General features: G+C 47.5%; 1 protein-coding gene across 14 annotated transcripts in view; it reads left to right on the top strand.

Moving 5' to 3' along the window:
* Nucleotides 1–12857, top strand: part of LOC125459155 (RING finger protein 145-like) — a 175897-nt gene extending 163040 nt beyond the window's left edge. For all 14 annotated transcript variants that reach the window (XM_059650502.1, XM_059650505.1, XM_059650493.1 and 11 more), the window contains 4 exons: nt 890–1072; nt 2257–2404; nt 6866–7222; nt 11636–12857. In XM_059650502.1, the coding sequence (XP_059506485.1) occupies nt 890–1072; nt 2257–2404; nt 6866–7222; nt 11636–12322 (1375 nt within the window). In that variant the 3' untranslated portion in view covers nt 12323–12857. The remainder of the gene's footprint in view (nt 1–889; nt 1073–2256; nt 2405–6865; nt 7223–11635) is intronic.
* The last annotated feature ends 594 nt before the right edge of the window (nt 12858–13451 follow it).

The raw sequence follows: 13451 nt of genomic DNA, 5'->3' as shown, positions 1-13451 counted from the left end.
TGCATACTCCACACAGACAGTTCCCCGTGGGTGGAATTGAACCCGGGTTCCTGACGCTGTGAGGCAGCAGTACAAACTACTGAACCACCGTGCCGTGTCATTCGACTTCTGAATGGACCTCTCAAATTACAAATCTGATGTTAATGCTTTCTATGCACCTTCTTTGCCAGCTATAACTTTGTATGCCTTGCTGTGTTCAATCACACTGTGATCACTATGTCCTTGTATGTTATCTGCCTGGACCGCATGCAAAGCAAAACTTCTCACTATTTGGATACGTGACAGTAATAAATGAAATCAAATATTAAAAACATTTTCCAGTAATAGCTGTCAATCAGGAAGTGGGAGTGAGAAAGGAACTTGGTGAAAATGCCATCACGAGGAAGTTGTGCTGTGCGCGCTTATGAATTTGCAGGCTGACAAATCTTTGTCTTGGGCTCTAAAAAGAGATGGCTAATGAGCTGGTAGACGAACTGGTGTTAATTGTCCAAAATTTATCAGATTCAGGAAAGGGTCCATCAGACTGGAAAATAACAAATATGTTCACGAAGGAAAAGAGGCAGAAAGTGGGTAACTATAACCAGTAAGCTTGATGTCTGTTGTGAGGAATTGATCGAATCAGTTATTAAAGAGATGTTATAGCTTTTTACTGTTTACCAGGACTTTGCTATTAAAGTGCATGTGGTCCAGGGGGTTGCTGCATCTACCTTTAATCGATCGAGATCTCGTTGACTGGCAGAGCAGGTCTGAGGGCTGACACGTTTGGCAGACTCATCGAATATCTTAGTTTTCAACCTTGGTGATTAATGCCCTTTCTTTGAAATTTTGAAACGATAATTCCCCGCACAGGCCTGGTTTTTACCCTGCAGTTATTTTCTTCTGTGCACAGAGGTGTGACTGAAGGGGTGACCTTTCTGCTGCTGGCACTACAGACTGACCTCATTGACCTGCACATCTTGCAGCGTACCTTCCTTCTCAGCATCATCCTGTTCATCATAGTCGCCTCCATCCTTCAATCGATGCTGGAGATCACTGACCCCATCGTCCTTGCACTGGGAGCTTCTCGGAACAGGTGAGGGAGTGAAGTGGATGATGGGGCAGGGAGAGGAGGGTGGCAGGTGGTGGGGGTGTAGTTGGGGTTCTTGAGGTGAGGGTGGTAGGCGGTGGGGAATACCCTTTACCCCAGATTCCGGACATGTCAAACAAGCCCCGCTACGCCTTACTACGCTCTGCTTCCCAGCCTGTGGTCCCAAACATCTGTCTCTTTTCACTTGAGATTCAGTGGCGATGCAGGTTGACTGATAGGGACCTTGCCATGGAACTCAATCCCTTCCTGACCTTGATTTTCATGTTTGCACATTGGGAAATGACTGGGTGGTGATAAGGTGCTGGGAGTTCTGACCTTGTGATCCTCCTGTCCTTGCCCTTGGACACTGAGGCCAGTTGTAGCCTTGTCTCGCATGCAACTGCGATGAAGGGCTGAACCTCGGAATTTCTGGAGAGCCTGTCTTTGCGACAGGGAGTGTTTATGATGATTTCACAAAAGGGTCACAGCAAAACCATTGCCTGATCTGGAGTAAGTCCATCAGTCACAGGAAGTTTCCAGTGTGGAAGGTGACCCTTCAACCCCATAACAACTGTACTGCCTCTTTCCTGGAGCAATGAAAAACCTATCCCATTATCCTGGTCTATGTCCTGTATCTCCCCTACTTCAAAACCGTCATCCACCTTTCCCTTTGGTAAAGTAATCACAGAATCCGTACAGTGCAGATAGAGGCCATTCGGCCCATTGTGTCTGCACTGACTGTCCAAAATGCATTCGAGCCAGAACCCCCCCGACCCCTGTCCTATTCCCTGTAATCCGGCCTTTCCTGTGGCTAACCCATCTAACCTCACATCTCTGGATACTGTGGGCAATTTAGCATGGCCAACCCACCTAACCTGCACATTGTTGGACTGTGGTCGGAAACCGGAGCACCCGGAGGAAACCCACGCAGACACTGGGAGAATGTGCAAACTCCACACAGACAGATACCTGAGGCTGGAATTGAACCACTGGTGCTGTGAGGTAGCATTGCTAACTACTGAGCCGCTATGTTGCCTGGGGTCTCCCTCTGGGACCCTGCTTTGTCATCCCTTGCAAGGACCCAACTGAATCCTGGGATATGCCGTGTGATATGAGTGGAATTTGATAGGACCTAGTATCACCTATTTCTGCTCGAATTCCTAATCTTTCTGTGCTTTCTGCTTCTTCAGGAGTTTATGGAAGCATTTCCGGGCAGTCAGCATGTGTCTTTTCCTGTTGGTCTTTCCCAGTTTTATGGCCTACAGGATTGCGCAGTTTTTCGAGATGGACTTCTGGCTATTGATCATTGTCTCCAGCAGTGCACTGACTTCTCTCCAGGTGCGTGGGCACCGTTTGTATCATGAGTTGGACTTGGATGAGGAGGGCATCATTTCAAAGGTTGCAAATGGCTCAAAAGCTGGAAAATATCAGTGACAAACATAAGACATAGAAGCATGGAAGATGGAGCAGAAGGAGGCCATTCGGCTCTTCGAGCCTGTGCCATTCTTCACGATCATGGCTGATCGCCCAACTCAATAGCCAAATCCTGCTTTCTCCCCATAACCTTTGACCCCATTTGCTCCAAGTGCTATATCTAGCCACCTCATGAATGAATTAAATGTTTTGGCATCAACGACTTCCTGTGGTAATGAACTCCACAGGCTCACCACTCTTTGGGTGAAGAAATGTTTCCTCATCTTCATCTTAAATGGTCTTTTCTGAATCCTCAGACTGTGACCGCTGGTTCTAGACACACCCACCATTGGGAACATTCTCTCTACATTTACTCTGTCCAGTCCTGTTAGAATTTTATGCGTCTCTCAGATCACCCCTCGCTTGTCTGAACTCAGTGAAAACAATCCCAATCTAGTCAGTCTCTCCTCATATGTCAGTCCTGCCATTCCCGGGGATCTGCTTGGTAAACCTTCACTGCACTCCATCAAGAGCATCCTTCCTCAGCAAAGGGGACCAAAATTGCTCGCAATATTCTCGGTGTGGCCTCACCAAGGCCCTGTATAACTGCAACAACACATTCCTGCTCCTGTACTCGACCTCTCACAATGAAGGCCAACATACCATTTGCCTTCTTTACCCCCACTGCACCTGCATGCATACCTTCAGCGACTGGTGCACAAGGACACCTAGGTCCCACTGCACACTCCCCTCTCCCAATTTACAGCCATTCAGGTAGTAATTTTCCTTCTTGTTTTTCCTTCCAAAGTGAATGACCTCACATTTTATCCAAATTATACTGCATCTGCCATTGATTTGCCAACTGACCCAACCTGTCCAGATCGTGCTGAAGGATGTCTGCATCCCCGTCGTAGTTCATCCTCCCACCCAACTTGGTATCATCTGCAAACGTGGAGATGTTACAATTTGTTCCCTCATCTAAATCATTGATATATTATTGAGAATCGCTGTGGCGCCCTGCTAGTTACTGCTGCCAATTTAGAAAGGACCCATTAATTCCTACTCTTTATTTCTTCTCTGCCACCCTGTTTCCTGTCCGTCTCAATGCACTTCCCCCAGCCCCATGCGTTTTAATCTTGCTCAATAATCTCTCATCTGGGACATTGACAAACGCGTTCTGGAAATCTAAATAAACCACATCGACTGGCTCCATTTGTTAACTCTACTAGTTACATTTTCATAGAATTCCAACAGATTTGTCCAGCGTGATTTCCCCTTCATAAATCCGTGCTGACTCTGTCTGATCCTGCCACTGCTTTCCAAATGCTCCACTACAAAGTCCTTGATAATGGATTTGAGAATTTTCCCCACTACTGATGTTAGGCTTATGACATATAATTCTACACAGCATCTCATAATTCCATGTTTTCTCTCTACCTCCCTTTTTGATTATTGGAGTGACATTAGCCACTCTCCAATCTGCAGGGACTGTTCCAGAATCTATGGAATCCTGGAAGCTGACCACCAATGCATCCACCAGTAGTTAAGATTGGAGCAGGGTTGAGGATGCAGAGATAGACTTGTGGTATGTGTAGATGCTGTTGCTGGGTCAGAATCTGGGAATTCCCTCCCTAACTGCATTGTGGGTGTCTCTACCACAAATGGACTGCAGCACTTCAAGAAGGCAGCTCACCAGCACCTTCTCAAGACCTACTTGAGATGGACAATAAGTGTTATCCTAACCAGCAAAGCCTACATCCCTGAATGAGTAAAAACATAAATAACATGACATACATAAGACCGTAATGCCCTGAAGTAGAGTTAACCCAATAGGCCCAGCAAATTTTCTTTGTCATTAACTGGGATTGGAATACCGAGATAATAAAATGTGAGGCTGGATGAACACAGCAGGCCCAGCAGCATCTCAGGAGCACAAAAGCTGACGTTTCGGGCCTAGACCCTTCATCAGAGAGGGGGATGGCGTGAGGGTCAAGGAGGACCTGTCCGTCTTCCCTGGACTGACCTATCCCCTCCCTACCTCCCCACCTATACTCTCCTCTCCACCTATCTTCTTTTCTCTCCATCTTCGGTCCGCCTCCCCCTCTCTCCCTATTTATTCCAGAACCCTCTCCCCATCCCCCTCTCTGATGAAGGGTCTGTGCCCGAAATGTCAGCTTTTGTGCTCCTGAGATGCTGCTGGGCCTGCTGTGTTCATCCAGCCTCACATTTTATTATCTTGGATTCTCCAGCATCTGCAGTTCCCATTATCTCTGGAATTGTTACCTGATTGGTTTTGACCAGTGTTGACCTTTTTCTGTGCTTTACATCTCTATGACTCGATGAGATCATGGATGATATGATAATCCTCCACTCCACTTTCCTGCCTTTTACTTCGTTCACTTACTGATTAAGACTGTGTCTGTCTCAGCCTTGAATGTACTTATTGACCCATTTATCTCTGCAATAAGGAATATCCAGATTCACTATCCTCTGGGAGAAGAAATTCCTGGGTAAGTTTAATGGGACGATAGGGAGGGAGCTTTACTTTGTATCTAATCCCGTGCTGTTACTGCCCAGCTAGTGTTTGAGGTCATTTTTTGTTTTAAATTCATTTGGGGGTTGTAAACGTTGCTAGTTGGTGCAGGATTTAACGGTTTATCCCTGGTTGCCCTTGAGGTGGTGCTGGTGGTCTGCCTACTTAAACTATTGCATCATTAGATACAACCATGATATGGTTAGGCAGAATGTTCCGGAATTGTGACCCAGCGACAGTGGAGGAAATGTGATACATTTCCAAGTTAAGGTGATATGTGATTAGAAGGGAGCTTTCAGATTGTGGTTTTCCCATCTACACGTCCATGTCCTTCCAGATGGAATTGGTCGTGGTTTTGGAGCAAGCTTGGTGAATTTTTGCCGGTGGTGAAATGTTTTTTTGTGGATGTGGTGCCAATCACACGGGCTGCTTTATCCTGGATCATAAGACCATAAGACGCAGGAGTGGAAGTAAGGCCATTCTGCCCATCAAGTCCACTCCACCATTTAAATCATGGCTGATGGGCATTTCAACTCCACTTCCCTGCACTCTCCCCGTAGCCCTTGATTCCTTGTGAGATTAAAAATTTGTTGATCTCTGCCTTGAAGGCATCCAACATCCCGGCCTCCACTGCATTCCGTGGCAATGAATTCCACAGGCCCACCGCTCTCTGGCTGAAGAATTGTCGTGTCATTTCAGTTTTAAGTTTACTCCCTGTAATTTTAAGGCTGTGCTTACGGGTCCTAGTCTCCCCGCCTAATAGATCGCGTCAAGCTTCTTGTGGTGCTGCAGCTGCACCCATCCAGGCAAGTGGGAAATATTCCATCACGATCCTGCCTTAGAGACAGTGGACAGACTTTGGGAGTCAGGAGGTGAGTCAGTTGCTAGAGTATTCCAGGCCTCGGACATGCAGCCACGGTATTTGTATGGCTAGTCCAGGTTCAGTATGTCGTCAATGGTGTCACCCAGGACATTGATAGTGGGTGAATCGGTGACGGTAGTAACACCATTGATTGTCACGGGGCGAAGGTCAGATTCTCTCTTGTTGGAGATGATCATTGCTTGACTCTTGTGTGGCGCAAATGCAACGTTCCACTTGTCAACTGAAGCTTGGACATTGATAAGGCCTTGCTGCATTTTTGACAAAGACTGCCTCCGTATCTGGAGAGTTGTGAATGATTAGATTAGGTTAGAATGGTGCAGAATATTTTGCAATCATCAGCAAACCTCCCTATTTCCCTGAAGGAGTCCAGCAGCTATGATGATTGACCTCCAAAGAAAAACATATTTCTTTGTGCCAGGCATGTCTCCTACAGGGTTCTCCCCTCAATCCATTTGAGTTTTGCTTCAGGTCATTGATGCCACACTTGGTCAAATTGCCCTTGGGGAAGGAAATGTGCCATCCTTACCTTATCCTCTCAGTGATGTTATTGACTCTTAATTACCTTCCAGGAAAGCTAGAGATGGGTAATAAATACATCCACAGTCTGTGAATGATTTTTTTTAAAAAAAGATAGGTTCTTGATTAGTAAGGGGATCGAGGGTTAAAGGGAGAAGGCTAGAGAATGGGTCTGAGAACTATCAGCCACGATCAAATGCTGGAACAGACCCCATGAGCCGAACGGCCTAATTCTGCGCCTATATCTTATGGTCTTGGGTGAACAGGGACACCTAGATTCATTAGACATAATTGCTTCCCAGTCTGTCACTATTTCAAGTATTTCCTGCTCGCCCAGAATGAATAATAAATCCAGTGAGACTCACTTGAACAAATACTAGGCAATTCAAACCAACCCCCCCTCCCACCCCACCAGTGAATCACGCAGTGCTCTGACTGAGACTCCTTTCTCCAGGTTACTGGGACTATCTTCATCTACGGCCTTTTTGTGACCGAAGACTTGAGGAGGGAGCCCATCGAGAACCTGGAGGACGTAATCTATTACGTCAACAGCTCGTGCCGGATCCTGGAGTTCCTCGTGGCCGTGTGCGTTGTGGCCTACGGTGTGGTGGAGTCCATCTTCGGGGAGTGGAGCTGGATGGGGGCCTCGGTCATTGTCGTGCACTCTTACTTCAACGTCTGGCTGCGTGCCCGCGCCGGCTGGAACAGCTTCGTCCTCCGAAGAGAGGCTGCCCAGAAGATCAGCTCACTGCCCCGTGCCTCCCAGCAGCAGCTTGACGACTATGCTGATGTCTGTGCCATCTGCTACCAGGTGGGTCCTTGCACCTCCATTGGTGGGTTTTTTGGGAAGAGGGCGCGGATGTTGGAAGGTAAAGGGATGAGAGCAGGTTGAGGAACCTACATGCAGGATTTACACGCCTTCGGGGCAGCACGGTAGCGCAGTGTTAGCTCTGCTACCTCTCAGCGCCAGGGGCCGATGTTCGATTCCACCCTCGGAATTGTGAAAAACACCCTTCCGATGCGACCCTCTCTTCTATGGCCAAGCCAGTTTTGTATCCATCTAGCCAACCCCCCTGAATCCCATGTGGTTTTATTTTATGTATCACCTGCTGTGTGAGACTTTATCAAATGCCTTACTAAAGCCCATATAAACTATATCCACAGCTCCTCCCTCATAAATTATTTACCTCTTCAAAAAATTCGATCAGGTTGGTGAGGCATGACCTTCCCCGAACGAAACCATGCTGCCTGTTACTAACTAATCAATTTTCTTCCAAATATGCATACATCTTGTCCCTCAGTATCTTCTCCAAGAACTTCCCCACCTCACACTATAATTTCCTGGATTATCCCTGCTTCCTTTCTTTAAACAAGGAAACAACATTGACTAATCTCCAGTCCTCTGGAACTCACCTGTGGTCAAAGAGGATGTGAAGATATCTGCTGTTGCCCCAGCTATTTCTTCCCTTGCCTCTCGTGGTAACTTGGGAAAGATCCCATCTGGCCCTGGGGACTTGTCTACCTTAATGCAATTTAGGATATCTAAAACTTCCTCCTTCAATATATTGACATTCTGTAGCATATTCACATACACATCCCTGACCTCAACATCAGTCATGTCTTTCTCCTTGCTGAATACCGATACAAAGTACTTATTAAGGATCTGTCCCACTTCCTGTGCCGCCACACAAAACTTCCATCCTTTATCCTTGATTGTGCCGACACTTTCCCTTGCTACCCACTTTCTTCTAATATATGCAGAAAAGCATTGGGATTCTCCTTGACCATGTTTGCTAAAGACATTTCATGGCCCCTTTTAGCCTTCCTAATTCCATGTTTAAGTCCCTTCCTAACTTCTCTATACTCCTCAAAGGCTTTGTCAGTTTGTAGCTTCCTTTTTCCTTATGACTAAGTTTGCAATTTCCCTTGTCATCCATGGTTCCTGAATCCTGCCATTCCTAGCCTTCAGTTTTGTGGAGAAATTCATGCCCTGTATTTTACTCAGCTGGTCTTTTAAAAAACCCCCACCTGCCAGATGTAAATTTGCCCTCAAATAACTGCTCCCAGCCTGCATTCCCCAGTTCCTGTCTAAGTTGGATTGTATTTGGCCCTTGCCCAATTAAACACCCTCACCTGAGGGCCACTCTTGGCTTTGCCCATGACTACTTGAAACGTTATGGAGTTTTGTTCACTAAGTCCTCTTGAAACATCGATCACCTGTACTGGCTCATTCCCTAATACAAAGTCTAGAGTGGCCTCTTTTCTGGTTGGATTGTCAACATGCTGTCTCAAAAAGCCCTCCTGGACACATCTAACAAATTGCCCTCCATCCGAGCCCCTTCTAAGGGAGTCCCAGTTAATAAGAAGGAAGTTAAAGCCACCCACCACGACTATCCGTTTTTTTTTTGCAACTTTGCAGTATCTAAGACTTTCCAGTCTGCTCCTCTGCCTACTGTGGGCTGTTGGGGGGTCAATAGAAAACTCCGAGCATTGTGATTTCACCCTTCCTATTCTTGAGCTCTACCCGTAATGCCTCACTGCAATATCTGTCCGATGTGTTCTCCCTCAACACATCTCTGATGTGATCCCCAGTCAGCAATGTGACTCCCTCCACCCCTTTTGTTTCCCTCTCTGTCCCATCTAAAACAGCAATACCCTGGAATGCTAAGCTGCCAGCCCTGTCCCTCCTTTAACCGTGTCTCTGTAATGGCAATAACATCATAATTTCATGCAGTAATCCACGTCCTTAGTTCATCAGTCCTACCTGTTATACCACTTGCATTGAAGTAAATACACTCCAGACCTTCAGTCCCTCTGAGCCCCATGACTTCCCTCTGCCTGCTGTTACCCTGTGCAATGCATATCTCGGCCTCACTTTGGCTACAGTCCCTGCACTTACTGGCCTGTTGTTCCGGTTCCACCACCCACCACACTAGTGTAAACCCTTCTAAAGAACTGTAGCAAACCTCCCACCCAGGATATTGGTGCCCCTCCAGTTCAGGTACAACCCATCCTTCCTGTACAGGACTCACTTTCCCCTGAAGACATCACAATGACCCCTATATCTTAAGCCCTCCCTCCTACACCAGCTCTGTAGCCATGTGTTCAGCTGTACTCTCCCTGTGTTCCTAGCCTCATTAGCCTATGGCACAGGTAGGAATTTTGCGATTACTGTTCTGTAGTCCTGCATTTCAGTTTCTTACCTAACTCCCTGAAATGTCTTTGTAGGACCTCTTCCTTCTTCCTATTTGTGCCAATGTGGACAATGACTTCTATCTATTTTCCTTCCTACTTCAGGATGCCCTACACCTGCTCAGAGACATCCAGGACCCTGGCATTAGGGAGGCAACAAACCACCCTGGAGGCTCATTCATGGCCACAGAAACTGTGCCTCTGACTATCGAGTCACCCACTACTATTGCTCACCTGGACTTTGTCCCAACCTGCTCCACAGCAGAAGCATTTGTGGTGCCAAAGATCTGGCTGCTGCATGTACCATCTCCGGAGAGGCTATCCCCTCCAAAAGTATCCAAAACAGTATACCTACTTGAGAGGGGAATGTCCACAGGAGACTCCTACACTGCCCCCCTGCCTCTCCTGGCATTCACCCATCTGTCTGGACCTGTGGTGTGACCACCTTCCTAAAGCTAGAATCTACCACTCTCTCTTTCCCCCCTGTATGCACTGCAGTGTGTGCAGCTGCTTCTCCAACTGAGCCATACCGTCTGTGCAGCTGGTAACACATCCTGCAAAGTTGTCTGGGTCACCAGACCGCTGTCAGATTACCCCACATCTGGCAGGAGGAGCATACTCTGCCCTTGTATGCTTTAAAAAAAATAAGAATCTTGCCTGTCCTCCTTGCAGTGGTGTTTTTGTTTTGGTTACAGGAGGTTTAGCAGGTAGAGATGCGGAAAGCACTGCACTAATGTATTGTTTTGGATTTAACCAATCCTTGACACCAGTTCCTCTGCTATATTCAAACCAGCTGTACTGACTGTGGTGTTGTCTCCCAGAATTCCTCCGTGATTCCTCTGCCGCCCTCTGATTCAATGCTGTTCCTTTCGTTGATTGGTCCTGTCATGATCCGCTCCCCATTTGTGGTGATTGCAGTCTACAACCTAATGGTCTCAATGTGGACTTTGTGAGCTTCAAAATCTCCCCACCCCCAGGCTCGTCCCAAGACCAGCAAGATGGACTTGACCTGTCCATCATCATCTCTCCCACCTAGCCACTCCTCCCACCTCACTGACCAATCCCTACCACTCCTGAGCTGCACTCACCTATCACCATCCCACCTACCTTCCCCAGCCCCATCCCCCTCTATTTATTTCTTATTCCACCACCCCCACCCCTGAAGAAGGGCCCCATCCCAAAACATCAGCCTTCCTGCTCCTCTGATGCTGCCTGGCCTGCTGTGTTCATCCAGCTCTACATCGTGTTATCTCTGACTCCAGCATCAGCAGTTCGTACTATCTCTCATGGTGACTGCAGTGCTGTTTCCCAGAATTCCTCTCAGCGACAGCGCTACCACTCTCTGGTTCAATGCTTTACCTCATGTCGGTCACTGAGGGTTCTCTGTTGCGATCCACTCCCCATTGTAGTAAACGCAGTGCCATCTATCAGAATTCCTCTCAGTGACATCCCTGCCCTGCTCTGATTCAGTGATATCGAACGGCATAGCAGGCTTGAAGGGTTGAATGGCTTTCTCTGGTTCCTGTTTCCTACATTTCCAGGTTCTCAATCTCAGCCTCACAGTGCAGGTACTGCGACAGATTTTTGTCCTACTGGGGGTTGGCTGTCTCTGGCTGGGCCAGCTTTTATTGGCCGAACCGGATTGCAGTTGAGGAGGTGGTGGTGAGCTGCCTTCTAAAACCACTGCAGGTAGACCCACGATGCTATTAAGGAGGGAATGCCATAATTTTTGAATCTGCGACGCTGAAGGAACAATGATATATTTCCAGACCAGGATGATGACAGGCTTGGAGGGGAAGTTGCAGCTGGTGGTGTTTCCATGTATCTGCTGCTCTTCCCCTGGTTAGTAGAGTTTGAGAGTTTGGAAGATCATGCCTAAGGCCTTTTGGCAAATTGTTGCAGTGCATCTTGTAGACGGTCCACACTGCCCTGTCGGCAGTGGAGGGAATGGACGCTAAAACATCTGTGGCTATGGTCGGTATGTTATTGAACAGTATTTGTCTCATTTGCTTCATTTTCTTTCTCCACTCAGGGTATGAGGGCAGCTGTTGTAACAGTTTGTGGACATTATTACCATTCATCCTGCCTCCGGCGCTGGCTATATGTCCAAAAAACGTGCCCCATGTGCCACCAAGTCATAAAGCCATCGCCTCCTCCACCTGAGCCTCCTGGGCAGACAGAGGAAGAGGAACAGATTCATGATCAACTACCAGACCTTCGGGGGGACAGTGCAACCACTGAGACAGGTGCTGAGGAGCAAACTGAAGCCCCAAACGCCGGGCCTAGCTCCAGTGGAAATGGTAGACTACACCATGATGGTCAGGGGAAGACTGCAAGGCAGGATGAAGGCAGGGCAACCTACCAGAGGACAGAACCCAAAGGAACTCTGACTCCAGAGGGAGACAAGCCTCTTGGAGTCCCAGAATCGGAAGAAAGCCAGTCCGCGACAGGACTGGACTTGGATGAGATAGAGACAGAAAATGGACAGAAGAGCCTGGACTGTGGCCAGGCTCCTCCCAGTGAACTAGGCCTCTTGCCCAGCACAGGTGGAGTGTGTGTACGGGACATTGTGTGCAGTGAGTCAGCAAATAGCAATCAAGATGTTAAACCTCTTCCAGATAATGCGGGAATGCCAGTGGAGAGCAGGGATTCTTCACCAATTTACAAGAGGAATCAACCCTCAGGAACAGAACTGACTTTGCATGATGAAGAGAGTTGACCCTGTTAGGATTTGGAAAGATAGGAAAGAATGAAAGGGTATAAACTATATTCCTGCTAAAACTAAATTGGTTTATGTTGACAATCAAATTTTGCGCTCTACATGTGTATGTATAAAAAATCTAATTGAACTGTGACCTTTATTTCGGTTTGACCATCGTTCAGTGGCAGCTATCTTGGAAGTTCCTGGTTTTCGGAGAAGTCAGGTAACGGCCAAAGTTGATCAAACCTGGCCTGACTGTCAAGAACACGTTGAGAAGAGTGTTGCTTCCCATCCTGAGCTTGTGTCTCACCCAGGTTGCCGGTGGGTAAAGGCTTACTGGTGGCCCGAGCTACCAAACAATGACCAAGTGAAAACAGGTGTCTCCTCTGCCAGTCCTCTGCTCTTTGTTTTGTTTTTATTTATTTGTGCATATAGGGATCATTGACAAGATGACCATTCATTGCCCCATCCCTAATAGCCATTGACAAGCTGGAAGGTTAGTTTTCAGACGTTTCGTCACCATTCTAGGTAACATCAGTGACCCTCCGGTGAAGCGCTGGTGTTATGTCCCGCTTTCTAGAAGCGTGGCATTCCAACCGGAACTCCATCAACAAACACATTGGCTCCAAAGCAATGTGTTTGTTGATGGAGTTCCGGTTGGAATGCCACGCTTCTAGAAAGCGGGACATAACACCAGCGCTTCACCGGAGGCGCACTGATGATGTTACCTAGAATGGTGACGGAACGTCTGAAAACTAACCTTCCAGCTCAGCGAGCAAACTCACATCCAGAACCTCAACCTGAGCTACAAATCTTCTCAAAACTCGCTCGCCATTGACAAGGTGGTGGTGGTGAGATGCTGTTTTGAGCAGCTGCAGATCCTGAGGATTTGGTGTGGTTTCAGTGCTATCCGGAAACAATTTTGACCCAGTGATTGTGAACAAGTGGCGAAATTTATCCAAATCAGTACGGTGAGTTAGGCAACTTGCAGCTGATGGTGTTCCCATGCATTGGCTGCCCTTGCCCTTTGAGATTGTGGAGGTTATGCGTTTGGAAGGAGCTGTTGAAGGAATTTTGTTGAGTTGCTGCTGTGCATCTTGTAGATGGTATGCTATGGTGGGGTTGTGGAGGGGCTGGTTTAGCTTGG

Source organism: Stegostoma tigrinum, chromosome 1 (assembly GCF_030684315.1).
Source record: "Stegostoma tigrinum isolate sSteTig4 chromosome 1, sSteTig4.hap1, whole genome shotgun sequence".
Lineage (NCBI taxonomy): Eukaryota > Metazoa > Chordata > Chondrichthyes > Orectolobiformes > Stegostomatidae > Stegostoma > Stegostoma tigrinum.
The sequence above is the reverse complement of the archived record's forward strand: the minus strand, read 5'-3'. Positions and strand labels throughout refer to the sequence as shown.